The sequence below is a fragment of the Charadrius vociferus genome, unplaced genomic scaffold, assembly GCF_000708025.1.
Source record: "Charadrius vociferus isolate BGI_N301 unplaced genomic scaffold, ASM70802v2 scaffold38, whole genome shotgun sequence".
In the NCBI taxonomy this organism is placed as follows: domain Eukaryota; kingdom Metazoa; phylum Chordata; class Aves; order Charadriiformes; family Charadriidae; genus Charadrius; species Charadrius vociferus.
Window position 1 is genome coordinate 1,733,485 of NW_009650176.1, and position 20,594 is coordinate 1,754,078.

The 20,594-nt window shown below is 43.6% G+C and overlaps 1 protein-coding gene across 1 annotated transcript in view; it reads right to left on the bottom strand.

The window, feature by feature from the left end:
• GLRX3 (glutaredoxin 3) overlaps positions 1 to 14,813 on the bottom strand; it is a 50,589-nt gene extending 35,776 nt beyond the window's left edge. Inside the window, exons 1-2 of the mRNA XM_009892744.1 lie at positions 14,686 to 14,813; positions 13,203 to 13,373 (exon numbers count right to left, since the gene is read on the bottom strand). Of these exons, the coding sequence (XP_009891046.1) occupies positions 13,203 to 13,373; positions 14,686 to 14,813 (299 nt within the window). The remainder of the gene's footprint in view (positions 1 to 13,202; positions 13,374 to 14,685) is intronic.
• Positions 14,814 to 20,594: the final 5,781 nt, after the last annotated feature.

Here is a 20,594-nt window from a genome sequence, read left to right on the forward strand (position 1 = left end):
TTATCGTCGGTTGATACCCTTTTTTACCCATTATGAGTGCAATCTGGGTTTTGCTGTCCCGGCTGCAGGATGTGCCTCACAGAACGCTGTGTTCAGCGCTCACATGTTGGGCTTCCGGAATAGTTTTCCGTTTCAGCCGAGCACGTGTGTGTGTATTTCTCCAGTCAGGTGCGTTCCAACAAGGTGTCTCGCATCCACCGCCTTGTAAGCGTCTTTCATCCTAGTAAGTGCCAAGTTGTTAACTTTGCAGTAACAGGAGTAAGGTTAACAGGAGTTCCGACACAAACTTACCATAAAATCACGGAAGGCTGGAAGGGACCTTTAAAGGCCATCTAGTCCAACCCTCTGCCGTGAGCAGGGACATCTTCAACCAGACCAGGTTGCTCAGAGCCCCGTCCAACCTGGTCTGGAATGTTTCCAGGGATGGGGCATCCACCACCTCTCTGGGCAACCTGGGCCAGTGTCTACCACCCTCAGCGTAAAAGATTTCTTCCTTAGATCTTGTCTGAATCTTCCGTCTTTCAGTTTCAAGCCGTTACCCCTCGTCCTATTGCAACAGGCCCTGCTGAAATGTTTGTCCCTATCTTTCTTATCCTCCTGTTCACACTCTGCCACTGTTACCTGATCATCCCCGTTTGTGTGTGACTTTAGCTAAAACTTGTGTAGTGAGGGGCTAGCCTCATTTATAAGAGAAACAGTCTTTGCAGAGAAGAGGAGGAATATCTGTTCAGTGAACTTTCTGACTGACTGACAAGGTTATATAGGAAAGAAGGAATTTCTCTTTCTCCTGTTTTTGAGGTTAGAGAGGTAAATAATAGCTTTCTTCTGGTTCATGAATTGCAGTTTGCCCGCTAAGGAAAGCATTAATGAGCTGGCTGCCTGGAGACCGGGTAAAATTCTTCTCAAAGTTCTATGACAGCAACTCAGAATTGCTGCCACCGCCTCTGTAGATAGCAGAATACATCAGTCAAGCTCTGCAAGGTAGTTTTAAAACGAGGACTTTTCTTATTACAGTTCAGAACGTCTTCTGTGTAGGGTAGCCTAGGCAAGATGTTAGAGGTTGGGTTTTCTTCTGTCGCAGCAGTTGTTATGGTCCAGATTACAACTGAGTCATCGTGGCTTAATGCGTTTAAGTGAACAGTTGGGCTGCTGCTGTCATGCTCGTTCACAGGCACAAGGTGAAACACCTACGCTTAACCTTTCTGACTGCTGAGGGGATGCATGCTAATTAAAGTGTGCTCGCCATCCTCTAGTACCTGCTCACTGCGGTGCAGGGATTTCTTAGCTAAATAATTGACAACTATTTTCGATTTTCGCTAATGGCATGGCCCAGGTGGCAATGCAGACAAGGTGCTTTACCTTGTAACTTGCACAGCTGTGATGCTGCACAGAGTTTTGCACGTTTTAGGTCTAATATCAGAACATTTGTCACTCTTCTCCTTGGGATTCTGTCCTTCTTGGGTATTAAGCCACTGCCAGTACTGGGGCTTAAAGTCATTATGAACGCTGTAGCTGGACTTTGCAGAGATGTTATCGCTGCATCAGCCATTCCGGGAGAGGAGCTTCAAACTCAGCTCTACAAAATGAACACTGATCCCTGGGTTTGGGGAGGCAACTGTTCTGAAGTCTTAATCATCCTCTTATTTTATGCTGCTATCATGCAGTGTGATGTGTTAGTGGCTGTTGTAACTGTGGGAGATTCCCTACATTTTTTTGTCTGCTCTCCTTCAGCTCCTACTATATGTTATAGGTATGAACATATGACTTCATTTTGCCTTTTATACCTTGATGTAGCTATTTACATAGAATCATAGAATCACAGAATGGTTTAGGTTGAAAGGGACCTTGAAGATCATCCAGTTCCAACCCCCCTGCCCTGGGCAGGGACACCTCCCACCAGCCCAGGTTGCTCCAAGCCCCGTCCAACCTGGCCTTGAACACCTCCAGGGATGGGGCAGCCACAGCTTCTCGGGGCAACCTGCCCCAGTGCCTCACCACCCTCATAGCGAGAATTTTTTTCCTTATATCTATTCTAAATCTCCCCTCTTCCAGTTTGAAGCCATTCCCCCTCATCCTATCGCTACATGACCTTGGAAATAGTCCCTCTCCAACCTTCTTGTAGGCGCCCTTCAGATACTGGAAGGGGCTCTAAGGTCTCCCCTTTTTGGCCTTCTCTTCTCCAGGCTGACCCCCCCCACCTCTCCCAGCCTGTCCTCCCAGCAGAGGGGCTCCAGCCCTCCCAGCATCTCCGGGGCCTCCTCTGGCCCCGCTCCAACAGGTCCATGTCCTTCTGATGTTGAGGGCTCCAGAGCTGGATGCGATATGCCAGGTGGGTTCTCCCCAGAGCAGAGCAGAGGAGCAGAATCCCCTCCCTCGCCCTGCTGGCCACACTTTTCCTGATGCAGCCCTGGATACGGTTGGCCTTCCAGGCTGCGATCATGCATTGCATGTATTTCAGAAACTTGCTTTAGGATGGAGTTCATTGATGTTGCCACTGGTTTTAAGGCATTTAGATTTAGAGGCCAGTAAAGAATAAAGATTTCCTAGGCCAGAACTATTCATGTGGCCTGCTTTGGTTTGGACTGGACTGCAAGCAGAGTTTCCCAGAACAAGGACCTGCGTGGACATCACATTCCGTCTGCTTTCCCAAACTGAGCCATCTGCACCTCTTCCGGTAGGGAGCTGGGCCCTAATAACAGGGAGCATCTACACACAGGCGTCATTGTCCTTTCCATAAAGGTATCCCGTGGAGCTAAACTAAGTAAAGCTGGGCTGGACAGAGAGCTGTTTTATACCTATAGAACAGCTGTTTATGAAACACAAAACAGAAGCTAGCCTGGCTTTTAAAAATATGGTAAACAAAACAGAAATTACATGTGAAGAACATAGTAAGATTATAGGAGATTTTTCAATCCTTACAGCTAAATTTAAAAAACCCAAAAAACCAAGTGGTAGTCCTTCTTAAAAATATTTTCTGTTGCATTTAGGTTAGTTACTTCGATGTAGCTAGTTTTTGCACCAATTTAGTTTCACTGTTTATGAAAAGCAGTGCCTGTGAGGCCTTTATTCTTTCAGCATCAGTGAAAACACATGTGTTTTTCCAGGACTTCCCAGCTGGAAAAGAAAGTTACAGAATATCTTCACTGCAGAGAGACTGGTTTCTGCCTGTTATAGGACAGTATGTGATTTGCTGTTGCTTGTCTTAAACTACGTTTCCAAGCTGGATGCAGCGTGATCGTTCCCTAACAAAAGTAGTCATTTTGATGAAATCCTTGCTTGCCTTTTGAATAGTGAGCTCGTTGATCCTTATTAATCACAGGCTCTTTGAATCCTGCACTACGTGCGTTCTGTGCACAGGCAGGATTGATGTATTGATCGTTTCTTTCCTAAGAGAGAGAATTCCAGAGAGTGAAGTCTTCCCTGAAGCCAGCCTCTGCTAGAAACTTCCACAAATTGTATTGGCATTGGTATGATAAGTTTGTCAGCCATCTGCTCTGTATGCTGAATTCCTGTCACTGATGCTAAGTATCTTAACCCCCCAAAAAAAACCAATGCCTTGAATTTATTTTTAATAAGCCATATTTCTTCTGATGTATGGCAGTAAACCATTTTTTCCCTTTTCTCCTTCATCTTACACATCTTGCTAGTTACGCTGCTGTACCACTATGCTGTACCTTTTAATAAAGGACGAGTTCTGCAGCAACAAAGGGAAGAGAATGTTTTCCCAGTGGAAGGCGGTTTATCTTTGGAGGACCTTCTCAGACTTTTTGTTATTATATTATTCACTTTCTTAGTACAATACATATTTCACTTTTTGATTTACTTCCCATCCAAATATCCTGTATTTCTTGACAGTGTTCTCGTTTCAACTGTTTCCGCTGAGGTTGCTGTTGTATTGATCCATTTTACTTTTGCATAACATATTCAAATTTTAAGTTTAGTTTCCATGCTTCAGTAGTCTGTTAGTTCTGTGGCAACACATCTGCTGCCTGTGAAATTATATGCTTGTGAAAGAGATCGAATATTGTTATTCCTTAAACAAAGTGTATTCAGAAAGGCATCAGAAAAAAAAATTCAAAAGCACGCGTATCTCTTTGGAATTCAGAGTCAGACCCTGAAACGTCTGTGTCAGTTTTGAAATTTCCCATTATTCCATTAGTTTGCTGTTACAATTTCAAGGACCCCCTGGGATTTAGGTAGTCCTCCTGTTGCACGGGATAGCAGTCATGGGCCAAGGATATTCTTCTTAAGGTTTCCAATCTTCCACTGACTCGTGTCTTAAACCTTACCAGTTCCTAACCCGATTCTCACAGAGGAGTAAAGCAGTATTTCTGGGGACCGCTGATCTTGCGTTGCGTTGCTGAGCACTATGAGAAAGACATCCCTGCTTACTCCAGCCCTTTCTCCGGAGGTGGGTGCCTTTGATTCGCAGGACACCCAAGCATCATTCAGTACTAGATAACAGCTCAGGTTAGAGCTGAGGGAAGTTAATTGGTGGCATAGCAATGGAAAGCTGTAGAAAGGTGACAGTATTCACAGAAAGATACAAAAATCATTACAAAACATGTCTTCATAGCTGTCTGACTTGGCTTCAGGGTTTTCCTTCTGTTTCCTTGATGTAATTAGTCATTTCACGCAACTTCCCCTGATCCGCTCCTTTGATAAACGCCATCCTAAAGTATACACTAATGGAGGGTGAAGTGTGCTCTTTTCCCAGTAGCGTTTTATCCCCAGTTTATGAAACTGAGGCACAGAGACATTTAGTGAGGTCTGCGGATTCCCCTGCTGCTCCAGCATGACACGCAGTGTTAAATAGAAAATTTTGCAGTTCTGGCCTAGGGTCTGGTAGTCTGCATTTTACTAACTTACTGTTCTTCCAAATGAATGCGAGATCCCTATCAGTCATGAACAATAAAATCCTGAAAGCCTGTATTCAATGGCCTGTGCCTTGCGAAGACATGTAAACGTTGCTTTTAATTCTTTCAGAAGCGAGCATACAAGCCATTAGAAACCATTCCAAATGAGGCTGATTCTCCCCTCGTTGATTGTGCCATGGAGCTGGATTCTAAACAGAAAATCTCCACTGACTGTTGTCCTTGGGCTACAAAGACGAAGCAAAATTCAATGGTATGTTTGCACTGTTAACAATAACTATTTTTCAGATGAACACTTTTAAAATACATTTTATAATAAAATTGCTAATAATTGCCCTTTTTTTTTCTTTTTGATGGCATTGCATGTGGTTTTGTTCATTAGATTTTTGAAAACCATGGAAGCAGAGGTACTGCCCAACCTTGCCCAAGATGTATTGCTGGAGAATCTGTAAGTATATTAAGCTTCTCTCTGTGACATAAAGGATAGACTTGTTCTTAAGTATTAGATCCATAAAACATAAAGTTAATAAAAACCGCAATTACACTTCTCAGGAATAAAGCATGTAAATAAAAGAAAGCAGATTGATTTAGCGTTTCTGAGGTACGCCAGCAGAGCACAAACTAATATGTTTCCAGCAGCACTTGGAAAATATGGAGACTGCAAACACATTTTTCAAATTCACTCTAAAAAGCAGAGTTTAGGAAGTAACTGAAGCAAACAGAAATGTACAACTTCCTTTGCCCCATTTTTATATCTTCCTTGATTTACTGGGTCATAAAAAAATATTCAGGAATCCCATTCTATCTCCTATTTTTTCCTCTATTTGGATACTTCCTTTCCACAGAGTGGACATAGCCTAAAAATACTATGCTGTGTACATACCAGAGCTAGTCTTAAATGAGCTAACTAAAGGGCCAGTGGCAATCAGAGCTCGGCACAGGCAACTTGGCTTTTCTGAAAAACAGTGCAAGTATTTGGACAGCTGAATAGTGCTGACTTCTGAGCTGATTCAAATCAGCTCTTCTTGGCATCCAAAGTCAGCTGTTTAAAACCTGTATTGCTTTATTTATGCAGGCTGTAGCCACAGCTATGATTTCGCACCATGTAGCATGCTGTAATACTGCAGCGGTAGCACTAGCATCTCCCACTAACAGATGACAGCGATCTTAACCACACTCTTTTTCTCCCCTGGATAGAAGGCCACATCCCTCAAGAGATAACAGCTGGTAATAGTGAAAGAGGTTATAGTACTCCTCCAGTTTCATTTTTCATGCAAATCGTCTAACCAAAGTTTAGGAAGTTTCATAAATATGTGGGAGCTACCCTCAACTTCTGTTTGTGTCCTCTGTATCCCTTTGAACCATCACACAGAATCCCTTAGAAAGCCAAAAATGAGGAGAGTTGTGAGGGAATGCCATGCATTTCTTCAGAAAGGATAAATGTTTATAGCAAAGTCTTTGATTTGATGGAATTAATGGCAAAATTTCCACTGAATGCTATGAGACTGAGGTTGCTGTCATCAGTCAGGAGCTGCGACTGAAAAGACATTTACTGTGTTAACTTATTTCTGCTCATCTTTAAAAATAAAATAGAAACCAGGTCCAGGGCTGGCTTAAGGAATATAGAAACCAGTGTGACCACCTGTGTGGATTACCGAGTTGGAACTTTCCAGACGTGTTACTGTCTTTGGTGGTATGGAGAACATCTCAGGGAATAAAACCCAAAAAAGAAAATAATATCTTGGGATTAAAACCCAAATTGGCACGTTGGAAAGTCAGTTTTGTTGTATTCCGGAATTACAGTGACAACATAAGAGTTTGTAAAATTCTTCTGTATCAGTGACCACTTAATTTTGGAAAATTATGACTGAGTACAAATACCATAATTCCAAATAACACCATTGCTATTTGAAGTCAGATTAGCCTGACAGGTTTTTTCCTATGGTCTAGTAATGAATTTGAGATGAAAGCCAGGTAAATTGAGAAGGTAACGTTCACCTCTTCATTCATTCATTCACCACAAACATCTATGTAGTGAAGTTTGGTTGTAAAGGATGACCTATTCACTTTCAAATGCTTTTCAGCTACAGCTGTAAGAAACAAGGAAAACAACTTGCTAACTTTACTTGGTGAGAACTGGAATCTCAAAACTAAAGAATTTTTCTACTTGACTGTCCTTCTCTGCTTTCAATATAGAAATTCAAGGCGTAAAAATACTCAAGGTTATAAAAATCTGGAGCCCTTGTACAGCTACTCGCTAGACATCTTGCTAAATTAGCCTCATGTTATTGAGTTGAAAAAGAGAACGCGTTGCTCAAAGCAGGGTGATTTTAAATATGACTGATTTTAAATATGATTCTGATTTCCATGACATACCGTGTAGTGGGGGAAAAAGTTGACCCATGTATGGTACAAAATGTCAAATATAAAGTCAGACTTTGAGGAGTAACATACAGTGTTTGGTAATGGAATAATGAAGTTAGCATATATAGTCAGTTCTCCATTATTTGAGTCATGGGGCTGGAACAATCTGAATAAAAGAAAAATATGACTGCTTTTGCACTGATAGCTTGCTCTTGCAGAGAGGAGGGACTCTTTTGCTCCCAGTTCCTGTTAGGAGAGTTTGCTGGTTTGGACATAATGCCACACAAAGGCAGCACTAGAGCAGCCAGTGTGTTCTGGTATGGCTGAATTGTTGTGTTGAGCTAACGTAACCACCCTGATACAAACTGGTTTGTGTGAGTGCCCGTGCGCTCACAGCACGATTCATCTAGAACCCCTCTACCGGTAGTATAGATTTATTAATTGTGTTCTCTTCAGATAACGAGCTATTTGTGGACAGTGAAATAACAGATAATACCGTTCTATTTCAATAAATTGAGTAGGAATTATAATAGTAAATTATCTTTGTTCTTAAAATAATAAAAAGCTTGTACTGAGAGTATAATGTCTAGTAAGCAAGTAAGAGCTCAGATAACTTTCTTCACAGTTGAAATTTCACTTCAGGGAGATTGGAGACTGTCACAGTGATTAACATGCATCATGGAAGTCCTTCAGAACAGCTGACATCAACGGAAGGGAGGAGCTTACAGATAGCAAGATAAAGAATGTTGTAATTTTGTTCATCATCATAATAATAATGTTAAAATCCTATAAGAAGCTTTATTCTACTGATGGTAAGGGCATTCAAATCCAAACTGGAACAAGTCAAACACAAAGCATATTGGGCTGAGACAGTTTTTCATTGTTGTGAGTACTGTTACCGGGATTGTATTTTGCATCAACAAATCCTAATACTTACTGAGCTAATCGGTCCTGTGCAGAACCTGACTAGCATCAGCCTTCCTGAACACTTAATTCTGTGTCACTACTCTAAGTGCTGTGAACTTCAACGTGTCTTTAAAGGCATTATCACTATTAGGCTTGCTCTCTTAACTTTTAGACCTCTTTTTCTATATTTAATGACTACCACATGTTTCAGAGGGAATAAGAGATGTGTATTAAACCGCAATTTAAGAAAATAATACTACTTTAGTTGCATTTATTTTTTTATAAGCTTTCTTTGGACTAAGATGTTACTGACTAAAGGCAGGAACTTAGAAGAAAAGGAAGTGGTCTAAACTAGAAGGCAGCTAGGTGGGATTTCAGGGTGGAGAGGACACCACCATCATTCTTGAGATTTTTCTGTGTTACTTGATAAGTAGAGCTAACACCTTTTTATTCTGAAAGCGTTACTGTGAATATATTCTTTAAACAAATAGTGTGATGTAAACAAATGCAGACTTCAGTTTAAAATAAAACTTGCCAACCAGAAAGTAAATTACTGTTCCATCCTCAAAATCTTTAAATATTTAATGGTAGGATAGAATAAGGTATATAAGTATGGTGATAAAATTGTCTATATTCTGTATGGGTATATTTTAACTTCATGTGCAAAACAAGTATCATAACTCAGTCGTGCTGCTTATACAGATTACACTGAACATTCCCTTTACTGTCCAGACTCTTTAGTTGTCCATGAGTCCCTCGCGGAAAAAAGGGAATATTTGTGAAGCTGTTAGTGGAACTGTCAGTTTCTTTTCAAATAAAGTTTTCTTTCATAGTTTGACAAAAAGACTTTGGTTTTTGATGAGATAATTTTTAGTGACATAAGATTTTGTCATTTCAGGGACACTTCAATCATATCCTGGGCTTCTAGAAGTTGAGAGACGGCGGATTGGCAACGCTGCTTTTCTTTTTGAATTCTAAAGATGCACCTGTGAACCCTGTACAGCTGGATATCTGTACCTTCGCTCACGGCCTGGATTTCTGCGTGGTATTCAGCATATAGCAGTTCGCTGTATGTGTTACTCTGTCAGTGCGCAATTACGGATATCATTGTCTTTACACTTGGAAAAATGCTTCTGCTTTTAAGGTAGCTCAGTCTATGTTAAAAAAAAAAAAAAAAGTTGATTTAAGGTTTTAGAGTAGTTAAGTTGATCTGGCCTTTGGCCCAGTCTTCACCTGGGACTGGGCCAAAGGTCATGTTGATACAAGAGATTTTCCTGTCTCTCTTGTTCACTTTCTCTGATACTGTTGGAAAGCAGTCCTTGCATTTACATGGGTACAGAGCCTGCACTTTTAGCCCAGCCTGTATATGCAGACAGAAATGAGAGGCCAGAAATGTCTCTATTTTTAGATGGCTATTGAGCTGTGAAGGCCGGTAAAAATCCTATTGAAACTTATGTTTAAATCCAAAATATGCATCCAATTTGGGTATCTTATATGCTGAACTTCTAGTTTGTTTATAACAAGCAGAGTTTGTGAATGTGGCAGGTAACTATCTAATAGAAAAAGGAGTATTATTTGAACAACCCTCCGCAAAGCAAAAGTGAATAGCAATTCAGCTCTGTGGAGTCCTCACAAAGGTGTTAAGATATCCTGACTCTGTCTTTCCAGTTATTGTGATATTAGAACAAACTTGTTTAAAAAGTCTTGAACTTGTCATCCAACATAATTTTGCTGGCTTGTCACGTAAGTGCATCTACCTTTTGCCAGTGTATAGGACTACATCATTTTTAAACACGTCCAGATTTTTAGACTCTGAGATAGCAGAGTTGTGCTGTTTGGGTGTGATGCTTCAGTGGATCCTCTGCTTTAGAAAGAAGGGTCCTGAAAGCTCAGAATGGAATGGCAGCGTGTTAGCCCTCTGCACTGGAGGGAAATTGCTCTGACCTGCCAAAGTTCGCAGGGGAAACAATCTTCACTGTCTGGAGAACTGCTGAGCTATAGCTGTGCCCTGCTGCCACTCAGCTTTTGGGCAGAGTTCAACCCAAAACAGATCCGGCAGGCATGACAGGGTTTGGCCTCTCCTGTTCTGAGAGCAGCCAGGAGCCAGTTTAAATTAAAATGGTAGCTCCAGAGTTGCAAAAACGTAGCGACAGGCTTTTAAAGGTTGGTTTCCCAGTGGGGTTTATAAGGCTGCAAAATTCTTAGACAAAGGTTTTTCAGAGTCCTAGAATGCTTCCCACATTGCGCGTGGAGTTGTAGCTAGCACTGAGTTGACCATTATTAAGGAGATATTCCTCCTAAATATACGAATATCATATAAATACTGAATTCGATTAAGTAATAGATGAGGAAATAAGTCTATAAAGCAGACCTGCACTAAATTGGCATACATACGGTTTGGTTAGAAAGAATAAGTTCCCTCCGAGACAATATAAATTTTAGTTACATTGAAAATAAATATTTACAAAGTGTGAAAATTTTCAGACTCTTCAAAATTTTCTTCAATCACAAGAACAGTACAATCTGTTAAAAGATCAAAACTCCAAGAAACCCAGTGGTTTTAGGAACTGCATTGTCCCTGCTGCCTTGAAGATCCAAAACTCATCTTGGATCCTCCCCCTCCCCATGCAGGTTGATGCAAGGCATAGTTCCTATCCAAGCTAGAAGGGAACGTATCCTTTCTTGAAACAATAGTATGATGAGTAAATTCCCATATGCTGATATCAGAGTTTATCAGCTCATGCAAAATAATAATACAAAATGTTTCCTAAAGACTGAAGTTACATATTTTTTACCAAGATAACTAGATCATATTTTGTGGGCAATTAATTTTTACATTTTTCAGCCCTTGTTTTTTAAAAATCCTGGTAATAATAGCAACCAAAAAAGATGGCTGTGGAAGTCGAAATAGCTGTTTGAAGGTAAAAGGCTAAAAGGTATTTGAAAGTTCTGTTACTGAAAAATTACTCAAAACCTGTTATACTTCATCAAGTGAAATGTATGACAAGTAACGATTAGTAGAACAGTGTATGGTCAAAATTTAGGGTATCCAAAGAAGACGATATCAAAAGTAGACTTGGACTCCACCACGGAACAGTTTTCTGCTAGAATATAGAGCAAAGAAGTACACCATCGTGTTTAAAACACAGGGGATACATCTATGGATTATCAAACCAAAAAGGCTGTTTTTCATTGAAGTAACTCAAATTTTATCATGTTAAGAATTCACAGCTACCAGCACACACATTTCTTCTGCTTGCTTTAAACGTAACTGCACCTTAATCTGACACAAAACATGGTAAAAACAAGAACCAACAGGTTTTCCTTACGGTCCTGGTAGGTCTTGTGCCATGTTCTTTTTAATTCTTCTCCTTTTAGAGTACCCATTACTTGGTTTTCGTAAATTCTTACTGTGCATAAATCACAGGACTGGCCATAGTTCGTGGCTGCATTACAGAGGCTGATGAAGTCACACTACTGTTCGATTTTAATGTAATTTTTTTGTACCAGTCTTCCCATTGTTACTGTACAGGTATTTTTTTATTACGCTATCCACCCTGACTCTCAAGACTGTCCTTGGAGATTACCGCATCTGTACAGCTGAACAAAATAGGAGAACTTTATCCTATTTTTCTTACTCAGTGACCTGCAGTGTGAACGTGGGCCTGTTGTACTTCCTTTACGCTGTTCAAAATGTAGTGCTGCAGTTTACATCAGTCTAACTGATCAGTAGTTATGTTACTCAGGTGAACTTTTTGAACATCTAAATTCTATGCTATAGGAAGTAAACTTGAGTAAAATGGTAGGGAATTTTTTAACTATAGCCTTCTGCATTCACAAGATAGGATGTAAGTCAGATCAACTCTATAATGATATGTAAATAACTCCCCCTGCTCTGTTCCACTACCAATTTCATCTGCTTTGAGAATGAACTCCAAAAAGGGCTGTAGAAGTAGATTAGCTAGTGGAAAGTTTAACTCTCCTCATTTTCAGCCTACCCCAATTACTGCTGTCACGTAGTTCTACGGAGTCTTGTCAGTAAAATACATTAGTATAGGAAAGGACTGAAAAGCGCTCGGCAGTTTCCATCCCTGCTGCACCGTAGCACAATTGGGAATGAAAGAGTACTAAAACCCAGGTTTTTGATACAGAACTGTGATGCCTTTCTTCCTTACCAAAGATTTCTGTGAAAACTCATCTGTATCTTTCTATTCCTTCAGAGTCGATCAAGCATTTTAGTTTTTGCATCCCCAACATTTCAGGTTCTGGGATAATCATCCCTAGTTATTTAACTGCAAAAGCACCAGACTGGGTCGACGGGGAACACCTCGTTCGATATCCTGTACGCTCCAGTGACTAGTAGCAGGCAGACGCGTGGGAAGAGTCCACGAAACGAGGCACGTATTGAAGGGAAAGACATTTCACAAACACCAAACCGGTATTTTGTATCAGGTTTTGTTGCGGGCATCCTTTCCTGCCTCATAGCTAAGCCTTGAACATCAAATACCACGAAAATTACAAAAACGTCGATAGTTTCCAACAGTATTTTTTTCTTTGCTATTGTTTGTTGATGTAAAAAATGTATTGGCTATCAGGAGAATGTGAAACTTGCCTTTGCTCTTTTTATTGAGCATTGGTATCTTCAATATTTAAGAAGTAGTTCCTGTATAACTTGAATTCAAGCGCGTGTGTATGCACACACTTCATTTGCACAGCGTAAGGATACTCTCCCTAGTATTTGTCAAAAATAGCAGCTCCCTCCTTTCTGTTTTTCTTGAGTTGGCTTATAATACTAATATTTAAAAAAAAAAAAAAGAAGAAGAAACCTTTGGGAGTTGCAGTTTGAGGCCGGCAGCAGAAGGGTAACTGTGCTGTACCTTTATATTAGTGTTCTACAGTCTTCCTTGTTGCGGGAATCCATAAGTCCTCACAAAAACTTGAACAGATTTTACTTACATTTCTGGGACTGCTACTGCTGGCAGATGAAGTATTCTGGCTGGGTGTTGCGGTGAGGTTCTGTGCGAAGCGCCCCGAAGTGAGCTAACTGGTGTTGCTCACTGGGGGAGCTGGCAGCGATGTCCAGGCGTTCGCCGCGTCACGGGGCCGAGCAGCGCCCGCGACATCGCTGTGCCCGCTCCCCCCGGGGCTTGCAGCGCCTGCCGCAGCGTCGGCTGACCTCTCCAGCCGCCTGCAGACACGCTGAGCTCTGCAGAAACATCCTCCGCGTCCCTGATTTTTCACAAGTGAGGATGCCCATGCGCTGGATAAAGTGAATCTTTCAGCTAGGACGTGATTCCTTACTCTGTGCTTTCTAACGGGGCGAGGGATGCTTTTATCGATCAGCCAGCAGGGAAACAAATCGTGGTTTGATGGCTTAGCCTATTGAAGGTTTCTAATCATTGTATTTCAAATAGATGTACTGTGTGTGTAACGAGTTTCAGCATTTGTCAGTCAGACTCATGAAGCTGTTGTGACAGGTACAGGTGAATGCTGTACAGGTTGGGACAGGTGAATATCGCTTTAAAGCAGATTTGTGTCAAATCTGCAGTAGAACCACAGATTTATTTTTGTAAGACTTCTCTTCACACTGTATAACTATAAAATTTTGTTTTATTGATAAAAATTATATACTCTTTATATTTCCTAATGCTGTGGTTTGTACACAAAATGACCTGAGTGATCCTTTATTTACATGTATATAGTAAAATAGGGACATGGTCTGGTTTTAATTCAGGTTAAAATGATATAATCTAATATTTTTAACTTTGTATTTTGTAAATTGTTACTTACAAAAGCAGAAGCATTAAACACCACTTTGCCTACAGTCTGGAATTGCCTGGGCTTGTTATTCCGGTAATAATAGAATTGCGCTCTGCAGACACCGAGGCGTGAAGGTAAATCAAAGCTGTTTGTCCTTTGTGTCGCAGCGGGTTTGGTGTGTGCGGTGCAGCCCGCGCAGCATTCCCCCTCCCGGGCCACCTGTATGAATGATATGCAGAATCAGTATTTTGAAACAAAGTAAATCCTCTGAAGTTTTGGTTTAATAGAGAGGGAAACGCCAATATTTTTTGACTGACCCTCTTTGTCTGTGTCTCCAGATCGGGTTTTTCCTCACCTGGTTGGGGCAGCTGAGGGTCAGACCCGAGTTCCTGTGGGTTTCGGTAGAAACGTGGGTGTCGGTACCTTCGTGACTCTAAGCTGTGATCTCCTTAGACTATTGCTTTAATTAGATGATCATTTTTCTTCGTAGCAGCGTGGGTTTTGGGCAGATCCCCTGCCTCTTGCCACTTGCAGTGCGGTGCTGCAGCTGATAACGCGGTCCCAAGCGCACGGCAAAGGGTTTCTTTCTGCAGGAACCCACCCTGGGACCTCGGCTCCAGCTGCCCCGCGGCTTCTCCCGGCATTGCTCCGTCGGGCATCTCCAGCTCGGCATGGCAGCCACAGGTTAGGAGCGTGGACCCTCCAACTGCTGCCCGGCGTGGGTGTCAGGGGCCTTGACCTGCTGCTGCCGCGCGCGGTGCCCATGTTCACCTCACCTCACCCGCAGCGCCCGTCCCCTCCAGCTCCCGAGGTGGCCAAGGCATCTGGGGACAGGGTGATGGTCCGCCCAAAGCCGTCCTGAGGAGCTGCCGGGGGCAGCGTGGCTCTTCCACCACATACAGGGCACATACTGCCCGTCAAAGCCCTTACCTTAACCTGCCATTTCTGCAAAACCCTTCAAAAAACCAAACCGAAACTTGTTTGGTAAACAAGTACGGCTTAATTTGCTCCCTTGCACTTTATTCCTTTCTGGAGAAAGCGGGTTTTAACTGTCTGCCTTGGAAGAGTCCAACCTTGGCCACGCGGGACAGTCCTGGAAAAGGAGCAGTTGTCCTCGGGAACGGCAATATTGAACCCATGGGAGGGAGGAGGAAGGAATAATTTTTTGCTTATGGGTTTTTTTTTTTTTTTTCTTCTTTTGCCATCTATTCTTGTATGCATTGAGGGTGAAGTAACGCTCTGTCAGAGATGAGGGTTTGGGCCGGTTGGCGTCGTACATACATTTTGTATAAAGGTAAGCAGCTGAAGCACGAGACGAGAATTAATCCTGGTTTGATGTCTGAAGCAGCAAGAAGCACAGGGGCGACTGTGAAAGGGGTAGGGAGGATAAATGTAATATTGATGAAAATAATAAATATATTATCTATGTTATGTAAAATTTTTGTACTAGGTTTAGTTGCTATAGACCACGGTACGAGCATCCGCTTAACTATTCATTTGATGATAACTGTGTGTCCACTTGCCATCTTGACAGCCAAAAAAAAGATGGAAACCCAAAATTTTGTGGTTAGCGTACGGGGTTTAAAGGCAGTCTGTGTATGGTTAGCGACAAAGACAAATTTATGCTTACACGATATATATGTTGAAAATAATACGTTAAAAATTAGTGGTGTTTATGTATAAATTAGTTGGGAAAACTGTATAAATATTAAAACCTCAGCAGCGGTCCTGAGGACGCCGTACGGTGGGTCCTGAGGACGCAGTGGCATAGCCTGTATGAGCGGGTTAATACTCACACAATAATGCTATTTTTGCCTTGATTACTGGCAGTAATTACGAAATGAAGAGTTACACCATGGCGTTTTGTCACACGTGAACCCTCCGTTCAGGACAACGGCACGTAAACACCGCGGATGTCCATATTGCTCAGAGACGCCCCGAGAGGTTCCGTTGGGGACAGTTATGTCACTGAAGTGACGGTCCCACGTCGAGGGGCATCGAGACCCATCCATTGCTCTGTCTGCCTGAGTTGTTCCCAACTCCGTCTCAAGTAAGCAAGAAAAACACTGGCCAGCTTGTTTTCTTTTTAAATACGCACTAAAAGAATTAAAAAAGAATCGCAGGGAGCTCAAACAGCCCTTCACTGATCTGCAGCTCACCCTCTGTCAAACAACACCTCCTCACCGCCTTCAACAAACCCATTTGCCGTTCCGGGGCCGTCTAGGTGCCGGGCTCCCACCCGTGACCGCCAGATGTGGACACATCGGGCATTGCTCCGTGCTGTAACGGCCCGACCCAAAAAAAGCTTTCAGAAACCTAAAGAACGACTGGTCGGGCGCTTGGCGGCCCCGTGGGACGTGGGCTCTGCCGACGCTAATGTGCGCGTGTTCAATAGGTGGTGGCTCTCGTTTAGCACTGGGTACATATCGTACGGGCTTCCGAAGTCCCTACGGTTTAATGCCGTTCGCTTTGCAGAATCCGGTGTGGCAATATTTGTGTACGATTATAGTGTTGTTACTGAAACAATATAGAAATCACCGCGTGATATTTGCTTGCAACACAGGGTGTCATTCATGAGTTATACATAAATGGCAGCTTTACATATTTAAAAGGAACATGGACTGCTTCATATCTGAAGTATGTTTCCCAGGAGATAACACCACCATTTGATCTATTTTTGATTAAAATGTAAAAATTAAAAATTAAATCAAATGGTAGTATAATTCCTTGGGGAAAACATACTTCAGTTATGAAGTATTCCCCATAGGAACCTTGAGAATCTTACAGCTGTATTGTCTCATCCGTAGGTGGTCTTTTTATGTCTCACATAATTAAAATGAATTGCTGTTAGAGAACCCATACTACTGCATACAGATTTATGAACCTTGAGGCACCTCCATTCGCAGACAAACAGCGGTATCAAACGCTAACCGTGCAGATGCACTGCGCCGAGGCAGGTACTGGTAATCGGGATGTTTACTGGGAGCCGTACTGGCCTCTGCCTCGAAAGGGTGAACGGGGAGCGCGCGGTGAACCACCTCGTGTTTCCAGTGAAGGATGGTGCCTAAAGAGCGAGCGTAGGTACGGTACGCGGTAGCTGAGATATTCCAGGACCATTTTCTATACTAAGGGACGGCTAATATGTCACCAGGAAAAGATTGTGAAATTGGATTTACCAGGAAAATGTGCTCTCCGGAATCTAATGCAACTTGTTTCTGGCAAGCTGCTTTATCAGTCTGACTCAGAATATGGGAATGTATATTTGATAAGATTAGAGAATAGTGGGGATCAGAAAAAAAATAAGACTATAGAATTTGCATTCACATTTTCACATATCTGAAGGACAAAAATGTCATTTATTTTTTTTGTTTAGTTTTGATTCTCTTGGTCCTGTTAATGCTATCCATAACAATGACTTGTGACTGCGCATTCTGTTCAGGCCGTAATTAAAACTTCCAAAACATACATTGCAGTAAAAAAAAAAAAAAAAAGGTGGCAGTGATGTAATGTTTAAGTAGAGAAAAGAATTCTAACAATGAACATATAAAGGCTGAGAGTTCCGTAGCGCCTGGTAGAAACATTTTGTAATAAGCAGCAGGAGTGTTCAAATTGCAATGTAACACTTAAAAGTAAATGTCTCTGATCTTTGAATGTCTTTATAGAGGGGAGTTTTTCATGTATAATCAGACTAAAATCCTCCTGTAATTGCACAGTGAGAGGCCTGTGAAGTTTCGGGGAGGCCGCAGATGGATACAGACCTACAGAAGAAGGGAGAAGACCTGTCCCCGCGCGCCCCTCCGGGCTGTCCCGGTGCCCGTTGGCCGCGGGCTCGCTCCCCGCCGGCGCTGTTGCCACCCAGTGATGGCCGGTAAAGGCGCCGGCCGGGCACGGCGGCCCCACGGGGAGCGCAATGGTGAGGGGATCCCCTCTCTCGGAACATTCGGACACGTTGTCCGTTCTTCCCCTGCCCAACTGTCCAAGCTCCGCAAGCCGCTCTGCGCTGGAGAGTCCGCCCGGCTCCCCCTCCCGGCTGAGCCCGGGCTATTAACCTTCACGTCTTAATTACATCAACGGCAGCACCCACACACAGCGACTGAAGCTTCGCCCCGCGTATAATCCCTCTCCTCTTGCGGTCTCGCACTTCACCCCTTCCTTCCACCGCTGCTGCTGCGGCCCTGAAGCAAATTGCCATCGCCCGCTGCGGTCCCCGGCCACCCCCCGCGTCCCCGGCACGTCCCCAGCATGTCCCCAGCATGTCCCCGGCACGTCCTCAGCCCCACCAGCACAGTGACACCCCTCTGAGCCGCCCGGGGCCCAGCACCAGTGAAGGGAGGGAGGAAGAACGCGCCTATGGAATCTGCGTATTTCCAAATTCAAACAGCAGCACTCAGAGCCCCTCTGCAGGATGGCAGCGGATAAAGATGCTGGGAGGGCTGGAGCCCCTCTGCTGGGGGGGCAGGCTGGGGGGGGGGGAGCCATAGGATGAGGGGGAATGGCTTTAAGGTGAAAGAGGGGAGATTTAGATGAGATATCAGGAAGAAATTGTTGCCTGTGTGGGCGGTGATCCCCTGGGGCAGGTTGCCCCGAGAAGCTGTGGCTGCCCCATCCCTGGAGGGGTTCAAGGCCAGGTTGGACGGGGCTTGGAGCAACCTGGGCTGGGGGGAGGTGACCCTGCCCAGGGCAGGGGGTGGCACTGGGTGGTCTTCAAGGTCCCTTCCAACCGAAAACGTTCTGTGATTCAGTGATTCTATAAAATCTAAGAAAATAAGGAAACCAATGGAAAGTTTGAGAGAGCGCTAAAGCAGAGGAATTAAAGCTGCAGGACTGGCTTTCATTTCCATGTCTATGAAGGACAAAATGCCAGTGACACCCTCTCAGCTGGAACTGTTAAAAAAAGATCACCCAAAATATTTAAGACCTCGATTCTGCAAGTGACGTCCCAAGCCTGAGATTTGGATCCACCAAGTTGTTGGTTAAGCACACACTGTTATAGAATCATAGAATCACAGAATGGTTTAGGTTGGAAAGGACCTTGAAGATCATCGAGTTCCAACCCCCTGCCCTGGGCAGGGACACCTCCCACCAGCCCAGGTTGCCCAAGGCCACCTCCAGCCTGGCCTTGAACACCTCCAGGGATGGGGCCTCAACAACCTCTCTGGGCAACCTGTGCCAGTGCCTCTCCACCCTCACAGGGAAAAACTCCTTCCTAATGTTTAATCTGTTATGGATTAGGCCATAATTAATACGGAGATGACAACACCATCTCTCCTGTTCTCACTCACGTCCCAGGCCAGGCTTGTCCGTGCCCGGGGAAAAACAAGACACGAGTTTAGTGGAGTGTGGGGATCCCGCTCTGTTTCACGGCAGCCTCAGTGCAACGCAGGGCACAGCTCAACCCCCACCGCGCCTCCGCCTTCATCCCCACCACCCTCATCCTCCCCTGTGAGAAGCGGAGCCAGGAACCCACCGCGATCCTCAGCGCTCGTCATGGCCGGGCTGCCCCCAGCACCCCACCAGATGCTGCCTTCTTCAGGGCTTCCACAAAGGTGGGTTTTGTCAATGTCATAAGAAGCCTTTAAAGAACAGAACGTTACCAGAACTCAGCAGCTCTGCCTGGACAGTGCCCAGGAAGCGCAAGATGCTCCGAGTCCATCGTTCAGAAGCTCGCAAAGGCGAGAGTCAGTGAAGCTTTTAAAATGTTGACTTCTGAGCAAAAGCCAAGAAGGAAAGGAATTCAGAAGAGTGATTTTAAAAAGAGCTTGTAAGAAACGGGAAGCAGCTATTTTGAGTTATTTGGTAAAGAGATGCTATTTCATCGAAGATTAGATAATTTAGAATAGTTAGTAAATAACATTCTGAATTTTCTGTCCATTACAACCACTTGACAGTTCTGCTGACGGTCGGGTTGAAGCCATTCCAATCCCTTTAACAGCCGAGTCACAAAATCCTGCCCTTTATGAACTGACTCTTGCTCAGTCTTTACGCGCAGCAAACCACTTTGCCACATCAGAGGCTGTGGCAGCTGTGTTAGAATAAGGGCTAAAAGTTTTTCTCTCCCATTTCTTGACAAAAATGTCGCTATCCAAGTTGAAAAGCGGTGGGGTGATTCAGTTTTAGCACTGACTGTTACGATGAGGAATTTGGGATTCTCACTGTTGCTGCTTTGGGGTTAAAGACCTGATTTACGGACCACCCCGACGCCCTGAACCCTCGCCGCCACCGAGGGCCACGCGTGCACAAGCCACCAGCGCGATGAAAATCCCTCCTCAGCATTGCAGGGATGGGAAAACGGCTGCACCTGGGAACGGGTAATCGGCTTTAAACGAAACCCTGATGTCTGAGAGATGCTTATTTCAAAAGGAGCAAAATAATGAGTTCATATGATGGGAACCGTTCAGGGCACTGCCACAACTACAGTACTGCAGTGGAAAGGGATCGGTATTTTCCATTACTTTATGCTGAAAATAGTAAAAAACTGGTTTTGCCATCACTAAGTCTTCAGTGATTCAGGTGTAGCACATGTCTAAACCTGAAGGGAACCCCAAACAACACAAGTCCTGTAGAATTCCAGAATAAATAGGTGCAAGCAAACCGATCTGTTTGGAGTTCGCCTCTTGATGTAGTTTGGAGTGACTCAAACACAGAGTTTAGCCTAACTTTCGGGTAGAATAGCATCGGCAGGTAAAGCAC